This window comes from Leucopleurus acutus (assembly GCF_964270905.1).
Source record: "Leucopleurus acutus genome assembly, chromosome: 2".
In the NCBI taxonomy this organism is placed as follows: domain Eukaryota; kingdom Metazoa; phylum Chordata; class Mammalia; order Artiodactyla; family Delphinidae; genus Leucopleurus; species Leucopleurus acutus.
This window is the reverse complement of record NC_139143.1, coordinates 114,723,509-114,742,610: the sequence shown is the minus strand read 5'-3', so window position 1 is coordinate 114,742,610 and position 19,102 is coordinate 114,723,509. Positions and strand designations below refer to the sequence as shown.

At 40.0% G+C, this 19,102-nt stretch overlaps 1 protein-coding gene across 1 annotated transcript; it reads right to left on the bottom strand.

Moving 5' to 3' along the window:
* Positions 1 to 219: 219 nt before the first annotated feature.
* Positions 220 to 668, bottom strand: LOC309973477 (small ribosomal subunit protein uS8-like). The gene has a single exon (XM_082857770.1). It carries the CDS (start codon positions 642 to 644, stop codon positions 291 to 293), a length of 354 nt encoding a protein of 117 aa, XP_082713896.1. The 5' UTR covers positions 645 to 668; the 3' UTR covers positions 220 to 290.
* Between the last annotated feature and the right edge of the window lie 18,434 nt (positions 669 to 19,102).

Sequence of the window (19,102 nt, the reverse complement as noted above, 5' to 3'; positions counted from 1 at the left end):
GTTTCATTATCTTTAAATAATTTACTTCATGGACAGAGCCAGTCATTTGTAGATTTAATTAATGAGTTAATACATATAAGGTTCTTAGATCAGTGGCTGTACATGATCAATAAACAGGAGCAAGCAAATATTATTTAGTAATGCAGTGATAGCAGTGATATTTGGGTACAAAAAAGTCACTCCTGAGAATGTCAAACTCATTTTTTTTTCCCCCCTCTGAGGCATTTTATTTGCACGTATGTATTACATCCCTAGAAAAAGAATCCAAGGATTTTCCCTCCTGTGTGTTTTCATCTTGCTTCTTCATGGTCCATGATGCCAGCTGAGGTTGTCAGTACAATGAAACCAAACTGACGGGACGGGAGCAGGTTATTCTGCCATTTTTCTAGATCTTTCAGTTGCACATCAAACCTGGGGCTGATCACTCCACACTTATTTAGCCTGCCTGTGAGGTTCACAACAATTTTCCCAGCCCTGTGATCATCGATGATTTCAAATTCGCCAATGTAACCATGCTTCATCATCACAGTGAGAAACCTGACAATGACTTTGGAGCACGGCCTAATAAGAACCTGGCGTTTGCCTCTCTTTTCGGCATTGTTGATACTCTTGAGAGCATCAGCCAGGACATTCATGCGCACCATTATGGCGGCACGGAAAGATGGCGGAAAGAAAGCAAACTCATTTTTTACTTTAAACTTATACTACATATCTATCACGTGAAAGTTATTCATCATTGGCCCATATAAACAATAATTCTAAGAATGAGGCTCTCTGCCTGGTATCTTTCATATTGCCTAAACTCAGAACCACAGACACTTCATGATCTTTCATTAAGTTTGCTTTCAGTCATAAAATGCTTTTCAGTTAAAGAGTAAGCTGTGAAATCACCCCAGGAAGGCACATTTAGGATATGAATACATGATTGAGAAAAGTACAAATGAATGCAATTTCAAAAACTACTGAAAAACTACATTGTTAACCTTACTGAATATACTTCATGGATTCACTTTAAAAATAAATATTCCTTTTCCATGGATTGAGTAGTGGTTAAGCCTGAGAACTCTGAAATTAGACTCACCTGGGTCCAAATCCTAACTCGTCCACTCATTGGTCATGTGACCTTTGGCTAGTTACTTGATTACAAAGTGCCTCAGTTTTCCCCTCTCTCAATAGCAGAAAATAACACTGCCTACTAGTGGATGATGACAGCGACTAAATGAGACAATACATATAAAGTTAGTACTTAGCACATACCATGTACCTAGTAAGTGCTTATTCATTATTATTATTTCCAAAGAATATCCCACAAGTTAGTGGTACCAACCACTTCCAACGCGTGTGCATGTGTGTGGAGGGAGGTGTATAAATTATACAGGGCTGATTTTAGAAGAATTTGACCCAAAGTTTTCTAGAATCCTATTTTTAAGTCCTCAATGACACCACCCTCTCCTCTGGCACAAATTCTTCTGCCTTTTTAGGGACAAGACCACATTTGACCACATTACCTCTTGGGCAACTTCTTGCTCACACGACTTTTTCTAGGGAGGGTTTCCCTAGCATTTTTATTGGCATAGAGTCAAGGATTTCAAAACTGTTGCTAAAGGTGGGTTTTATCTTGCAGCTATTAATTCAGGAAGTGGTAATGGTTGCAACAATGTTAACAGCTGAAACTTAAAACAACCATGTTTCCTGTTAGCTCAGGATCTTTCCCACAAAGCTCAGAAAAGGTCTGGGGAGCAGATGTGCACAGAGTGGGTAGAGAATGCTGTAAAATCCTGCTGGTGGTTTTGGTTTAGATTTAGATTTTACTTTCACTATTACTGGGAAGGATCAACTGACATCACAAAACAAAACAAGCATAGCAGGTTGGTCTTAAAGAATAAGCCCAGCATTGAAAAATCAAGGTTTAAGCAGATACATGTTCAAAATACATAATTTTAGTATAAACTATGAGCAAAAGGGTTCAGGTTTTAGAGCCTGCAGTTTAATACAAATTATAGTGAAAGTCAGAACCAGTACAAGAAATTGAAACATTTTTAAACTTGTTCTTTCAAAATTTAATGCCAGGCTCTCTGCTAGGTGTTGATGTAGAGATGAATATACAGTCGAGAAGCAAAACATAAAGAAATAAATGGCAGGACACCAGTTAAGTTCTGAAACAGAGGTTCAAAAATAAGTGCTGTGGGAGCATAAGGAAGTGAGAATTACACTTGGCTGGAGCCTGCAGAGCTCCACAGAGAAGGCGGCTTTTGAAATGTGATTTAAGGAATGATATAGTCCAGCCTGCTTTTTCTTGCAGCTAACAAGACAATGTAATATAATCACATTTCCATACAATCCACCAGAGCGACTGCAGATATTCTAAGCCTCACTAGAACCTTCAAAAGAAGGTATTGCTATTCTAAGAGACAGATGGGGAAACTGGGCTTCAAAGATTATGAAGCTCAGGGTCACATAGCTGGTTAGTGGTGGACACAGGATTTGAGCCCAGATCTACATCATTCCAAATTTCTCATCATGGTCATGCATTGCTCAGAAAGGTCTACTTCTGCTCCCTATTTGTCAACCAGTACATAGTTAACTTCTGTGTGGAGTCTAAGTATGGAAACTCACTCTGGAAGCCCATTTGGAATGTCAAATTTTGGCCTAAAGAATTGGGTATTCAGTGAAAGATCAAGATGGTGGCTCTGGCCCACAGTTCCCTCTCCTTTCTCTGAACTCCAACCACATTTAGTTAAAAATGGTTTATTTTGACTTATATGCATGCCAGATTCCCCCTCATGCTCTGTGAACACCTTGAAGTCAGGGAATAAGACTTACACTTCTTTGAGACCCTCAGGGTTCGGCCTTCACAAAAGTTGGCTGATTGCTGATTCATCTAGTGTTTTACAGAAGGCTTGATGAGTGTGTGTGTTGACTTCCAGTAGGTCGACTGAAGTGAGGTGACTAGACTTACAGCTTACATTCTGTAAAATAAGGACACCTAAGCAGTACAACATAGCGGCCTTCAGACTAGCGCCTTTCAGACTTTAGTGTGCACAGGAATCACCTGACTACACGCAGAACTGTCCAGTTCACCCTACTAGAAAGCAGGCACAGAGTAGACAAAAATATCACAATTAAGCAACTGTCGGGGATGGGGTGGGAGAACTCAACTTGCAGGGATTCAAATCCATCTCCAAACCTCCTTTCTGTTTCTGGTCCTTTTGTTCTCAGGGCAATGAACTATAGTAAATACAACAGCTACCATTTACTGAGTACTTATAAAGTGCTTGGCCCTGTTCTTGGTGATTTAAGCATGTTATTTAATTCTCACAGCACCCTATAGTACTAATATTGTTGATGGAAAAAAAATGTAGCAGTAACTTCCTTACACTTACACAAGAAGAGTAGAGATTTCCTCCTGGTTCACCTGTGTCCAAAGTCTAGAATTGTGGTTCCTTGACACTGGGTAGTGTGGGAGCATTTCAGGGATGACTAAGCTTGAGTTTAGGGTGCCAGTGGCACAAGGAAGATAGAGGTGCACTCAGAAAGCCCTTGGAGAATAAAGTCCTCCACAGGACATTTGTGCCCTTAGTACTCACCTCACTGAGCATTTAAATTCCGGCAAGGCATTGAAGAGCTGGAACTACCTCAGCTAGTACCTGGTGGCCTGCAAGGTACTCAGTACTTTTTAGCAAATTGCTAATCAGTCTCTGTCTTTTCCCCAGGAAACTTCCAGGAATTTTTCTGCCTGCTACCTAGGAGAATGGCTCCACTCTAGAATTTTGTGTTGATCTAGGTTAATTAAGGCTAGTATTCAGGTCATCTCCTAAGGCCTGAGAGGGTTTCAGGTTGTCTTCTGGGAAAGACACCCAACCACAGTACTGGAATTGGAAAAAATGTAGGAGTTTGCCAGAGGAACATGGAGAAATCAGTAAAAAGCCTAAAAGAACAACTTTTGGACACATTTTAATTTTGGCGTGGGGTAAAAGGAGGTGCCTGCTTTCTTAAGAACCAACCAACCAACTGTGTAAAAACCAACCAACTAGTGAAAGAGGACTAGTTGTCTATGAATTCCTCTTTCCGCATACACCTGTCTTTCCCTGAATGCCAGGACAAAGCAATAGTTTAATTGTTGGTGCTCTTAGAAAAGCTCGTATTGATAATGCATCCCAGAAGACCCTATATTACTTAGTAATCTTTTCTGGACACTTTTCCACTGGGCAGATTTTCCATACAGATAACTGTCAGCTTTCAAGAAGGCAGAGTTCGCTTTTCATCCTGAAATTGGGTAGGGAAAGGTGGAGAAAAAAATTGTTCAGATCAATTTAAAAGAAAAAAAAAAGGGAAAACCTCTCCCCCATACTCTTTAGACAACAGGTGGTTTTGACGTGCCTGGTCAACTCCTTCATGCACAGCACGAAACTGTAGGCAGAGCGTTCAATTCCAGCGTCCCTGGAACCTGCGGCTGAGAGATCCAGGCGCCCTGTTGTTAAGGTCCGGGAACTTGGGGGTTCCTGCTGGACAGGAAGCTCAGGTGTCAAGCGACCGGCTCATGGGCTTTATGGTCCAGAAAAACTGGTTTTTGCCTTTGTCCTCTGTCTCCTTCGGTGCGTCCCACCACCCCTTCCCACCGTTCTGTTCTTCTGTGCGGGGAGGATGATAATGAAGAGGGATTATCTCTATCCTGACCCCGGTCCTTCCGAGGAGTTCCCAGAAGGGCTATTTTTAGGGGTAGCTGCTCCCCTCTAACTTACCCAGGGGAGGAGCTGCGGTTGTGGAGCGAGCGCCGAGCGCAGGGAAGCCTCGGGTTTTCCGCGGATTGTTAGGGATGGCGGAAGGTATTAGCCCCAGCCGATTCCCCCGGCACTGGCCGCCAGGTGGGCGTCATAAAGGCCGCAGTGGCCCCGCCGGGAAGCGGCGGGAGGTTTTCTTCCGTGTTCTGAAGGAAGTCCCCTTGGCGGCCGGCCCGGGCTTGGGGTGGTCTCCGCGGGGGAGGAAGTTCCCGGGCCCGGTGGCCTGCGTCACAGCGGGCTGGGACGGCGGAGCCGACCGGTGGGCGGCGCGGCGACCCCGGGGCCGGGCGCTGGGGGGCGCTGGCTGCCGCTGGCCCGGCTGCTTGCAGGGCGGCGCTGGAGGCGGCTCCATCCGCGGCCGGGGAGGCGGAGGGGCGGAGGGCTGCGAGGCTGGGGCGTTAGCTGCGTCCCGGCTCGGAGCCCGCGAAGAGGACTAGGAGGAAGGCGCCTCCGTGGCCGCAGCCGCAGTGCTCCGAGCGCGACGAGCCATGAGCAGCGGCCCCGCGAGCGACCCCGCTGTCGCTGGCCGCCGCTGAGCCCGGCCGGGGGACGGCTCGCCGCTCCCCAGCACCCTTTGCAGACGGCACCCTCTCGCCTAGAGGTAAGGGCGGGGACCGCCGAGGGATGGGATGGAGAGGGACGGCCCGCCGAGGACCGGCGGCTCAGTCCGCTAGGTGCGCTGGGGCCACGACTCGCCCCGCCTCGCTCGCGTCCCTGCCTTTCCCCGGCTCTCGGGAGGGCAGACTGTAGTCTCCTGCCCAGCGTGTGGTCCCTGGAGCCATACGCTGCTGGGGCTCGGGGACCCGCCAACCCCTTCCCCACCCTTCCCCACGCCAGCCCCAGCGTCGGGCGAGAGACCCCAGCCTGGCGCCAAGCGCAGCGCGGCAGGTTCTGCGGACTTGGGGGGATGGGGCCAGGGGACCAGGAGAAAACGGGGCCACGCTGGGAGCGATCGTCGTTCTACCTTAAAAACTCCTGAGACCCCAGGGCCTGCCCCTTCTGGTCTGCTCTTCCCTTGCCGCCCCCGAACCCTGAAGTTAGCACTTTCGGAGAGAGAGAGGAATTAGAAGGTCTCCGAAGGGAACGAGAGCGTGATGTCTGCTCCCCAGCAGGACCCTAGGGGAGAGAGGGTTTCGCCGGATCGCGCGGGCCCCAGAAGCCAGGTGTCTAGGCCGGCGGTCGAGGCCAGGACCGCTGCCTTCGACCCAAACCCAGGCTCGCCGGTCTTGCCCTTTCCAGCTGGTTCTCAACGACGAGATGGTGAGGGATGGAGTTAGCAACTCAGAAACCTTAGGATGTGCTCTGTAGACCCTAATTCCTTCTTCTTTCCCTCCGCCAGTTCTTCCCTCCCCCACCCACGCCTGCCGGGGTACATCAGATTCCAGTCCCTTCAAAACCTCGCTCTGTACCTAGCTTTGAATGCCACGGACACCTAGCCCACATCCCAGGACGGATATTTCAGAGGGTTAGGGCCAAACTTCACTTTCGAATTCTTTTTAAGCATTTTAAACTCCCAGCAAACCAGTTAGGAAACACTTTCAAGTCCCCATCCACCTTAAAGTAAAAAGTAAGACCCGATCAACCTGTGTGGGAGTGCCGGTGTTGGGCAGAGGGAGACTTGAATGACTATTTCATGCAGCCTTATGGGGGAGGAATAGGTAAAGGAAATGGCAGCCCTATTTTAGTCACACGCTTCTTACAAGCCATCGATAGTGTAAGAAATGTAGCCTTAACCAACGGTCACATTTCCGGACAGGTATGTAGTGGTTTCCTAAGGCATACCTGAGGTTTCTTCATGGACAAGTCATTAAAATGCCATCCAGATGAGAGATGAGGACAAGTGGTCTTAACCCTCTCGGCACAATACTGCAGAATCGTCAGAGCCAATCAGCTTTATGTGTTTTTCTCTCTATTTTTTAATGGTTTATGTAAGCCCCAAAGGTAAGCCGAACTTCCCAAAATTTGCTCAGATTCATAAACCATGTGTTGGGTGTGTGGACATAGATAACAGATTAGATGTATACAACTCTTATCTGTGATATTTGCATTTCTTGTGACTTGCTTAAATAGGGAAGACCCTGGATGTGACCCTGATTTGCTTTACTTTCGAGTGATCATATACTCTTTAGGTCAGTGTGTTTGCTTTTGAGGGAGAGGTGGGAAGCAGCTTTGCAAGGATGGATGTTTTTCATGGTTCACATAATAGACTGACCACAGATAAGGCCCACTAACCCAACAACCATATCAGAGATAGCAACCATGTTTAACAACTTTCTTATTAATAAAATTATCAAAGCCTTTGTTAATGGTACTAATCTCTTATTTCTCAGATTGACTAGGCACTTACCTAATGAAGTGTGTGTTTAGAAGGGAATGCTTTTAGTAAAAGTAAAAAGTATGAGGAACTGTAAGAGAAAAGAATGAATAGTTTTCCACTTACAGGAAGTTTATCTTTTAAAAAACTACAAAGTTAGCCATATTTTTAACTTCTAAGGTATCTAATTTTTACCAAATTTTTAATGGTTCTTAATAGTCTGTAGTATTTTTAAGTTGTAGTCACCAATGACTTTATAATAAAGCCCAAGTTTAAAAAGAAATAGAGTGGAAACACACACTTATTTTGCCAAGTGTTGTGTTAATAATTTAATATGGAGCACCACTATAATACGGTCTAGTTGCTGTAGGTGTCTGACACATTATCTCAGAATCTGACAACAAACCCTTAAGGTAGATGGCCATTCACATTTCGCAGAAGAAAAAGGCTCAGAGTTTGTGACTTACCCAAGACTCTACAGCTAAGTTAATGCTTGAACGAAGCCAAGCCTCTAGTATATTTTTTAAAAGTTTTATTGGGGTATAATTGATTTACAATGTTGTGTTAGTTTCAGGTGTACAGCAAAGTAAATCTGTTATACGAATACGTATATCCAAAGCCTCTAGTCTTAATGATTTACTTTTTTATCCAAAGCTGCCCCTTTTTCTTTTTCCTACATAAATTTTTGTTAACTTACCGTAATGACTGTATGAGGAAATGGAGATCAAGGAAGTTTAAGTCACCTGTCCAGGGTTTTCCATGGAACTTGTATACAGCAGAATTCGAATTTGGAATCAGGGCCATCTGTTTCCCAAATCCCTGTTCTTGCCACTGATTTCTATTAAATGACTGATTTAGAGCTTAACCTAATGAACATTTCACTCCTGCTCATCAGCTCTTCTCATCCACATGATAATGATGGCCTCGTGGGCCGCAACACACTCCCAAAGACTTTATACTCAGTCCCTGGAGTGCTGGCTATATCTCTAGCCCCAGAACACTCATGAAAGCATATTGCAACCAATATGTGAGGTGACATCACTATGCACCTCGAATTCACTTAATTTCTCTTAAAATGTAAATCATTCTAGACTGGCATAGGGTAAAGGGCATGGCCTCAAGATAGGAAAAGCTGATACAAATTCTGGCGCTATTGCACAGTACAAGTGCCAACTAACTCACATTATTGAGCTTCTCTGAGCCCCATATTCTTTGTGTGTAATGGGGTTATTAATAAAGCCTACCTAGCTGGGTCACTGTGTAGGTTAAATGTAACAATACCTGTGAAGGACAGCTCCTGTCCACCTAGTAGATGCTTAATAAATAGTAGGGGTTACTGTATTCTAGCATGGATCGAAATTTCTGCTTTATTTTACATTTGTGTATTTTATGTGCATATAGCGATTAGTCGATGTTGTCAGTGATTCACTCTTTTGTATAAAGACGTTATCTGGTTTTTAGCATCTTTACCTTTTGTATCATATCCTTTTTTTGTAATCTTGACTTATAAACATTTACTCACCTTATGTAGTTTTTCCTTTGCTCACTCTGCACATTTTTTAGAACATTACTAGCCATATTTCAATGGGATGGAATTTGTATTTTTTGGCAAATGCACTATCCTGTTTTCTCCCTCTCCTGTGTGGCCTTGAACATCTAGAACATTAATATACTCCCATTTGCTCCCAGCGCTGGCACAGAAGGGCAAGAGGGTAATCTCAGAGCTTTTCTTAAAGTAGATAGTTTGGCAGGTATATTGAAAATTTCCTAAACATATTAAAAGATAGAGAATAACTGAACTCATTTCCAATATCAGGCATGAAACAAAAAATAACTTGGGCTCTTTACTTAGAACTGTAACACACTGTCATAAGTTCTGGGAGTGAATTTAGGATCCCTTTCTAGTGTTGGATGGGTGTCCTTTTAAAATATTCTATAGTCTGTGAGTGGCAGTTGGTAGAGACATGGTAATATTTAGAAAATGAACAGAGTTAAGAAAAGAAAAGAGGAAATCGGCGAAATTCAAAAAACAATTTTAAGGGGCTTCCCTGGTGGTGCAGTGGTTGAGAGTCCGCCTGCCAATGCAGGGGACACGAGTTCGTGCCCCGGTCTGGGAAGATCCCACATGCTGCGGAGCGGCTGGGCCCGTGAGCCATGGCCACTGAGCCTGCGTGTCCGGAGCCTGTGAAAAAAGCGGGTACCAATAAATACGTGTGTGTATTTTCTAGCATTAAAATTAAAACAGTGGAGGATAAATAAAAAACAATTTTAAGAAAAATGCTGTAAAGCTTAGAGAAACAACTGAAAGTGTTCCAGATGACTGAAGTATTTGGGGTCAAAGGCATCCAGGAGAACTATATGTTCTTTAAAGAACCCTTCTAAGAACTCAGAAGAACCCAAGCTCTGCCCATACTGGAGAGGGGTCGGTCAGAAGAGCAAGGAAGAAAATTAGTTTGGCTAAACCCAAACACTGCCCGAGGGCTGGAAGCACAAGAGAGAATAAGGAAGCTCTTAGGGAAGCATTTCTCAATCTTTAGTTCATTACTACCCTCCCTCCAGAGTTTTTTTTTAGATACATTGTAATGCCACAGATACACTGGTATACCCATTTATGTACTGTGGCCTGTTGGCAGGCTACAAACCTGAAGATTCGTTTACCCTGCCCCACAGACCCAATTTTTGACAGGGACAGGATTGCCCCCCTGTTGAGAACACATGGTAGAGCATGATTCTGGATTATGTTTGAAAACCATAAAAGAGCCATATGGAACTAAAAGACATGAAGAATAGTATATACATATACATTTTTTTTCCTTTATAAAGAGGTATACTTTATTGGCTCTCAAGCTGAAATATGTTTGTAAAAATATGTCTTCCAATTGTCCCAGTTTCATCTTGGCAAAATTATTAAATTCATTAAGTTATCTTCCAAAGCCACCTCTACCTGTGTTGTTTTGTTTCTGGGTGGGAAGCCCTCCCCAAACTTTAAATACTCATCATCTTTTATTTACTTATTTCTGTTATGCCGGGAAGGCTCTGATACTAAACATTCATTCTTGTGACTGGTCAATTACACATGAGTATAAATTAGTTTGTATTTATTAGAGCATTTGCATTTTACAGTAGTTATTTATTATTATGAAATACTATGTTCTCTATCTAAGAGATTTTAACTCATAACAAGTAGCTATTTGGGGGTAGGGGTGGGGCTTCTGAAGTCACTCAGCTTTTTCATGTTCGGTTCCTTGCTTTGGGTCCCTGGGGAGCATGAGCCTGGGCTTTTGATGTGGAACCTCAGAACTGTTAGGGTTAGAGGAGCTTGGCTTCTTTCAACATTTGGAGGCTCTCAGCCTTTGCATGCTCCTTCCCCGACAACAGCTGATCCTCTTCTTCAGCTTCTATTTTAACCATATTGTTCTTTTCCCTCTCCTTTCCCCTCAAACCTCCAGAAACATCCTTGTTTTTCAACCTCTTTTCTCTGTTTGATTGTTGGAGCTGCACTGAAAGTCCCACGGGGGCAGAGGCCATATAGGCCATTTCTGTCTTGCTCACTTCTGTATCCACAGCACCTGTACAGTGCCTGGGACAGAGCTGCTCAAGAAACAGTTGTGGAATAAATATTTAATGGTACATTTTACAGTAAAGTTTCTAACATCTTAGAGTGTATCCATTTCCCTTTCTATTATTTTAAATTCTAGAAATGAAATTTGAGAGTGTAATTAGAAGTTATTCTTCTCAATAGGGTCATGAAATATGTATACAGAAATATTTCTATATGTAATTGGAAATTTGGAGTACTATATAAAATATGAAGTCAGAACATCAAAACCAATCCTAGATAAAAGTCACTAAATAAGCTAAATAGATGAAAGCTTTTGGGTCCTGTGTTCTCCCTGTATATTTGAAGAACTTGTCAAATCAATAAAAATTACTAACTACTCTTCCTCATATACCTTAGAGATTTATAAAAATTAGAAACAGGTTCAAATATCTTTTTTTTTAAATGGGAAAGATATAACCTATAAATCCAACTCCTGGAAAAATACAATAGGGGATTTTTGAGCTAATAACACCTTGATTTTTAAAAATAACTATGAGGATAGCTTCGCTAGGAAAAACCAGCAAGCTAATTTGTATTATCGCCCTTGAAATTAGCAAGGTCCAGGATAATGTTCTTAAAGTCAGCAAAGTTAGGGAATACTGTACAGAAATTAGCAAGGTCCAGGATAATGTTCTTAAAGTCAGCAAAGTTAGGAAATACTGTACAGCATACAAAAAACCTTTCTAGTTAATGCACAGCTATGTGGATCCCTGTAACCAGAAAATGGTTAAAGTTGAGGAGGTAGCAGCTGGAGGTGTGTCTAGGGTTTGGATGTGTGTTGAGTGTTTAAGCATTTTATCTAAGGATCTGGATAACATAACGTGTTATATTTCTGTGAGTGGCTCCACAGTGGATAGAGAAGTACAGTGTTGAAGGAAAGACTGGAAATGAGCTTGGCAAAATAAAATAAAAATGAAAGGAAACAGTCAAAACTGAGCAGTGAAATTCATTTAAAGAAAGTATAGAATTGTAACTTGAAGAAAACTAAATAAACCAACCATACAAATATACTAGATTTTTGTTTGTTTTGTTATGTTCATTTTTGTATCACCAGTATTTAGAACAGTATATGTTAGCAAAGGACCAGTAAATATTTGTTGAATGACTACATGAATGAAATGCAAGATGGAGAAAGACTAGCTACGTGCCATTAGGGCAAAAGTAAAATTAATCCTAAGGAGATGGTGATAGATAACTGTACGACTGAATAGACTGTTAGAAAACACTTTTTGGACAAATCATTTATGACTATGTGTTAAAGTTTTACTTTAGTCTTACATATAAGAGAAAAGATTTCTGGTAGGTCAGTTTTAAAACTCATCCTGACTAGGGACATTTTATAAGCATATGACTGGTTAGGTATCATTGTTAGGTTAGATAAAAAAAATGTGGGTTCAAGGTCATTAGACTCTTGCCTAACAGTTGACAGTTAACTGATTACCTCTTTAGCTGGTTTCCAAGGACAAGTCTTATCCCCATTCAAGATCATGCAGGAGGCTAGCCAGTGCAATAAGGATGAAAAAAACTAAAGACATAAAGATTGGAAAGGAAGAAGTAAAAGTATCTCTCCTTACAGACTTTGTGTTTGAAATCAGGATTCCATATCCCAAGGAATCTACAAAGCAACAAATAAAGATAAATGCCCCACTAATCTCTAACGGACATGTGGGTATTTAAAATTTACAAACAAAATCTTTGAAGTAAATCTGTTGACAGTGACTGTTTCAGTCAGCCCTTGTACCTGAACTTGAAGATGATTTTACTTATCCTGAAAGGGTATCTGATAACATAATCACATCACTAACATTTTATCTAACTTTTTTTTTACTTGACAGCTTTCCCCTAATGTACTTCAATAAGCAGAACAGCCTACTGTTGACCTAATTAAGGAATTTAAGGAGCAAATCAATTACAACAAATTATTTCCAGCATCTTTTTTACTTATGAGTGCCACATCCTGGATTATAGGAGAGGGAGCACACCTTTGGTGCTCCCTAGAGGCTGTCTAGTGTGTCTCAAACATGTTTTGAATATTAAAAAACTGCTCCTTTTTCTATTGCTCCAAATTTGAAACAATCTCAAAGCAACATTTTAAAATGTTGCCAGATAAGAATGTAGATGCCCAATGATAAAAGAAGGCCATATTGATGGCTGGCTTATTAACTACAACTAAGAAAGTGTTTAAGAAATCTCAGAATTTTAATTTCTCTAGAGGCCAGGAATCTCTTTATTATTCCGCTTGTTTGTTTTCAGTTATTTATAATTTTGAATTATCAAAAATCAGCACAAAAGCAGGAAAGCTAATTGCCCCTTCTGAAAGAACACATTTGGTTTGGGTGAGTGAAAAAATATCTTTTAGCAACTAGGTAGACTATATGGTAAGTAAATAATTTTACAGCTTCATATTGAGAAATTTTTTTTTCCTCAGTTACCAGTTACCTATTCTATTAAGCTAATTAAAAATAATTTTATCTCAATATGTGTTATTTATCATATAAATCACATAAACTAAAAACATGGTGGATGACAGCATTTAATGTGTTATGCTTTGGTTTTTAAGATAAAATTCATTTTATAAAGCATGTTATATAAGACAATTATCGTATTATTATTTAAATGTTATGAATAACAAATTATATTTATGTATAGATATGATACATAGGTTAAAACCATCATATGATAGTATTTGCCAAAGGTTATTCATTATCTAATTATAATATTAGTCCCAGGTCTTAATATTAATTATGTTTAATTACAATTTACATTGCCACTTAAAAATGATATAATCACAGTTCATATTAAAAATGTATCTGGGAAATATGACATTCCATGGTTTCATATTACTGCAGGAGTATAAAAAACATTAAATAAATTGGCACTAGTTATAATTCAGTGTTGTTGAACATATCTACAAAGACTTAAATCTTTAGTGTAAATAATGATCTAGGGAGCAGTCTCTTAGAACTATCTGAGATGCTGTGTCCTCAGTTTTATCTGCCAAATAAAACATAATTCAACAACAACAAAATGATCTGACCTATGAGACAAATATCAAGAAGTTAGTAACTTGCAATTAAATAGGCATCCTATCAGAGGACAGATCAGTCATGCATGAACTAAAATACATTTTAACAGCTTTATTGAGGTATAACCTACCTTCTATAAAATTTATTTGTTTAAAGTATACAATTCAGTGGTTTTTAGAATAATTACAGAATTGTACAACCATTACCGTAATCTATCTTAGGACATTCTCATCACCCCCCAAAAAAGCCTGTAAGCATTAGCTATTACTCCCCACCATACCCCCACTTCTTCTCCCAAGCTCTAGGCAGCCCCTAATCTATCCTCTGTCTCTATGGATTACCTATTCTGGACATTTCATGTAGATGGTATCACATAATATGTAGTCTTTTGTGACTGGCTTCTTTTACTTAGCATATATTTAAGATTCATCCGAGTTGTAGCATGTATCATTACACCATCACTTTGAGTTGCCAAATAATATTCCATTATATGGGTATACTGTATTTTCTTTTTCCATTCATCAATTGATAGACATTCAGGTTGTTTCTACTTTGGAGTTATGAGGAGTAATGCTTCTGTGAACATTCATATACAAGGTTTTGTGTGGGCATTTGTTTTCATTTCTCTTGGATAGATATGTGCAGAAGTGGAATTGCTGGGTCATATGGTGTCTCTGTGTTTAACATTTTGATATAAATGAAGTATAATTTTTTCATCATCTCCCAAACTAGAATAAAATCAGGGCTAAGACATTTAACTGTCTTTTAAATGAAATTTAACAAAATAGTTTAACTTGTCCAAGTACTCATTGTCAGGAATATTAATTGAACTTTGAATTTTATATAATTCAGTCATAGTTTGTGAAGTACTGTTAAAGTACTACTGAATCTCTTTGAATTAAAAGTTCTGATTGAGAAATATAGAAAGAGCTACTGAAGGCTGACCAGAAAACTATTTGCATATTTTTTTAGTTCCTTATCATTAGTGACCTGGATACCACCACTACCTCCAAACTTCCCTTTTGTGCATTTTTCTTCTTTTTGTTGTGGGACAGTGGTGAATATTTTTCATATTCTCTTATTCTAGATATACATGTTTATTATCTCCTGCTTGGAATATGTGAATTCATTCCTTTGAGTCTTTACAGTCTTGTTAATTTCCCTCTGGAAAGAGGTAAAGTCACTTTTAAAAGTAAAACACCTTTCATTGGCTAACATTCTTTCAGGCACTGCTCGTTTGCCCAGGATGGTGATAGAGGGACTATCTTTTTAAACTGTAGATTCTATCTGTTTTGGTCTATTAGAACTACTCTTTTAATTCACTATCATACCTAGGAGAAATTTCCCTTAACTCTTTCCTACACACTCTTATGAAATCACCCAGGCAGATTTCCCCTTCTCCCTTCATTTCAAAGTGAATCTATTTGTTAAGGAGGTGTTTTCCTAGCACACACAGGACAAACTTCTGTGACCACTTAACTTTCATTCTTAGAGGTATTAGAAGCAAGGAAGAAGCTATACGTCTAGTAGGTGCCCGAAGAAATCACTGACCACAAAAAAACAGAGCACTATAAATAACCACTTACAGAAACAGGCAAATATACAGAAAACCTCTGAACCAATTCCTACGTACATTTTTAAGTTAGACAAATGCAAATACAAGTGCAAGTATATACACAAACCTACTATAAGCAAAACACAATAAGACTTCTGTGAATGTTGTCAAGGGGTAATTTTCAAAAAGTTAAACATGACTCAAATATAGAACGAACATGTCAAAGATTTATTCAACTCCTTAATGAAGGAGCTGGCAAGATGGCAAAGCGTTTGGTTTAAAGAGCATTCCAGGAACTATTTTAAAAAGGAATGTTAGGGCTTCCCTGGTGGCGCAGTGGTTGAGAGTCCGCCTGCCGATTCAGGGGACACGGGTTCATGCCCCGGTCCGGGAAGATCCCACATGCCACGGAGCGGCTGGGCCCGTGAGCCATGGCCGCTGAGCCTGCGCGTCCGTCCGGAGCCTGTGCTCCTCAGCGGGAGAGGCCACGGCAGTGAGAGGCCTGCGTACCGCAAAAAACAAACAAACAAACAAACAAACAAAAAAAGGAATGTTAGAATAACATTGCTAGGTTAGATACAAAACTAGGTAACATCCTTCAGGGCAATAAAAAACATATGTTTTGGGTTTTCTTTTCTACCGAACAAAAATCTGCAAGTCTGGAATGTAATGAGTAGTAATTAGCAAGTCAAAAAAAAAAAGTATTTCCCTAAATTATCCTTGCGTAGGCCAGTTAAACAGTTCTTCAAGATAATAATAAAAGGATATTCTGCCCTCCCTTTGCCTCACTTCCAAGTTTTAGATACCTTTTTCGCTAAAAATGCATAGTTGCTCATCCTAAACTTACTTTATAAGGGCTTTTGTTTTTCTTAGTATAATAACAGACATTTGGCCATTGAATGAGTCAAATTCAAAACACTGGCCATGGAAGTTCTCAAATTTAAAATATGGGTTGGAAACTCTGGGTTCTACCCTTGACTTCCCTTCTTGGGAGTTCTTTATTTCATTCAGATATCAAAATACCTCTCTGATCTCATCCTGGGGAGGAGTTCTGCTTTAACTCCAACCCCAAGTTTAACCAATTCTTATGGCCCAGCCTACTCTCCAAGCTCTCAACTTAGATAGTAAATCACCATAAGCCCAGTAGAACAGGAGTGCTTTCAGATAGCCACTAGACTTTGACATTCAAGGGCTCAAATTGCCGTAGATCAGCAAAATATCCCAGGCTCAGGAAGAGAAGCAAAGGATCTCAATAGCGTACATGCCATGAAGTTCCTTGATCCAGCGGCTGCTCTTTTGAGATGAGCAAATATCCATGGGACCTCCAAGAACCATTACAACAGAAATCAGCAAACTGTGGCCTGCATAGTTTGGGTCTGCAACCTGTTTTTCTATGGCCCACTTGCTGAGATGGGTTTTTACATTTTTGAAGGGTTGTTTAAAAAATTTAAAGAATATGCAACATAGACCAGATGTGACCTATAAGGCCTAAATATTTACTGTCTCTCCTTATATAGAATAAGTTTATTGATCCCTGCATTTGAAAAACAAAAAACAAAAAACTTTGTACTTAGCATGTATCAAAGAGTCACAATAGATTTCCTGTTTTTAAAAAAAAAAAAAGCTCTCTAGTAGGCTAATTGAAAGACTTGCACTTGGTAGGGACATTTTATAGGAAAAGAAAATGGTTAGAAAAGTGTTAGATTCAACATCAAAATAAAATAATATTTGGATAAAGGCTACTAAACTCTTGGTTGACAGTTTATCAACTGCTTGGGTGGTAACTAAATTCCCAGAATTTCTTAATGTCATTAAAGTTCATGAGAATCAATTAATTAAGCATTGTATCAGGAACATTAATTTCTGGAAGGAGGTTGCAAGTTCTATTACACAAACAGATTTGGAAATTTGTTTTTTATAAGGCAACATATTAGTATGTATTAAAAGCATACAGTACGTTATAATAAAAGAAAAGTAGATTTGGGTTCTTTTGATGTCACACTATTACACTTTAATTTATGACTACACAAATAAATAGGAAGATGAAAAACTTGGAAAAGAGTCAAAAGACCATGACAAAGAGGGTTACAGCATTGAAAAACGGAATCTATGTGGAATAAATGAAAGGAACTGGGATATTTCAGCTAAGAAAAGGAAGACAAGCAAAAATTTAATTACTTTCAGTGATGTGAAGGGATCTCCAATGGAATCTAGAGTGATTGTATATATCTTCTGAAAGGAGATAGAAGTTTAACTTACAGCATATGAATTTTTTTTTTAGATTCTATATATATGTTTTAGCATATGGTATTTGTTTTCCTCTTTCTGACTTACATCACTCTGTATGACAGACTCTAGGTCCATCCACCTCACTACAAATAGCTCAATTTCATTTCTTTTTATGACTGAGTAATATTCCATTGTATATATGTGCCACATCTTCATTATCCGTTCATCTGTCAGTGGACACTTAAGTTGCTTCCATATCCTGGCTATTGTAAATAGAGCTGCAATGAACATTTTGGTACATGACTCTTTTTGAATTATGGTTTTCTCGGGGTATACGCCCAGTAGTGGGATTGCTGGGTCGTATGGTAGTTCTATTTTTAGTTTTTTAAGGAGCCTCCATACTGTTCTCCATAGTGGCTGTTATCAATTTACATTCCCACCAACAGTGCAAGAGGGTTCCCTTTTCTCCACACCCTCTCCAACATTTATTGTTTGTAGATTTTTTGATGATGGCAGTTCTGACTGTGTTAGGTGATACCTCGTAGTTTTGATTTGCGTTTCTCTAATGATTAGTGATGTTGAGCATCATTTCATGTGTTTCTTGGCAATCTGTATATCTTTGGAGAAATGTCTATTAAGGTCTTCTGCCCATTTTTGGATTGGGTTGTTTGTTTCTTTGATATTGAGTAGCATTAGCTGCTTGTAAATTTTGGAGGTTAATCCTTTGTCAGTTGCTTCATTTGCAAATATTTTCTCCCATTCTGAGGGTTGTCTTTTCATCTTGGTTATGGTTTCCTTTGCTCTGCAAACTTTTAAGTTTCATTAGGTCCCATTTGTTTATTTTTGTTTTTATTTCCATTTCTCTGGGGGGGGGTCAAAAAGGATCTTGCTGTGATTTATGTCATAGGGTGTTCTGACTATGTTTTCCTCTAAGAGTTTGATAGTGTCTGGCCTTACATTTAGGTCTTTAATCCATTTTGAGTTTATTTTTGTGTATGGTGTTAGGGAGCGTTCTAATTTCATTCTTTTACATGTAGCTGTCCAGTTTTCCCAGTACCACTTACTGAAGAGGCTGTCTTTTCTCCATTGTATATTCTTGTCTCCTTTATCAAAAATAAGGTGACCATATATGCGTGGGTTAATCTCTGGGCTTTCTATCCTGTTCCATTGATCTATATTTCTGTTTTTGTGCCAGTACCATACTGTCTTGATTACTGTAGCTTTGTAGTATAGTCTGAAGTCCAGGAGCCTGATTCCTCCAGCTCCATTTTTCTTTCTCAAGATTGCTTTGGCTATTCGGGGTCTTCTGTGTTTCCATATGAATTTTGAAATTTTTTGTTCTAGTTCTGTGAAAAATGCCAGTGGTAGTTTGATAGGGATTGCATGGAATCTGTAGATTGCTTTGGGTAGTATAGTCATTTTCACAATGTTGATTCTTCCAATCCAAGAACGTGGTATATCTCTCCATCTGTTTGTGTCGTCTTTAATTTCTTTCATCAGGGTCTTATAGTTTTCTGTATACAGGTAGTTTGTCTCCTTAGGTAGCTTTATTCCTAGGTATTTTATTCTTTTTGTTGCAGTGGTAAATGGGAGTGT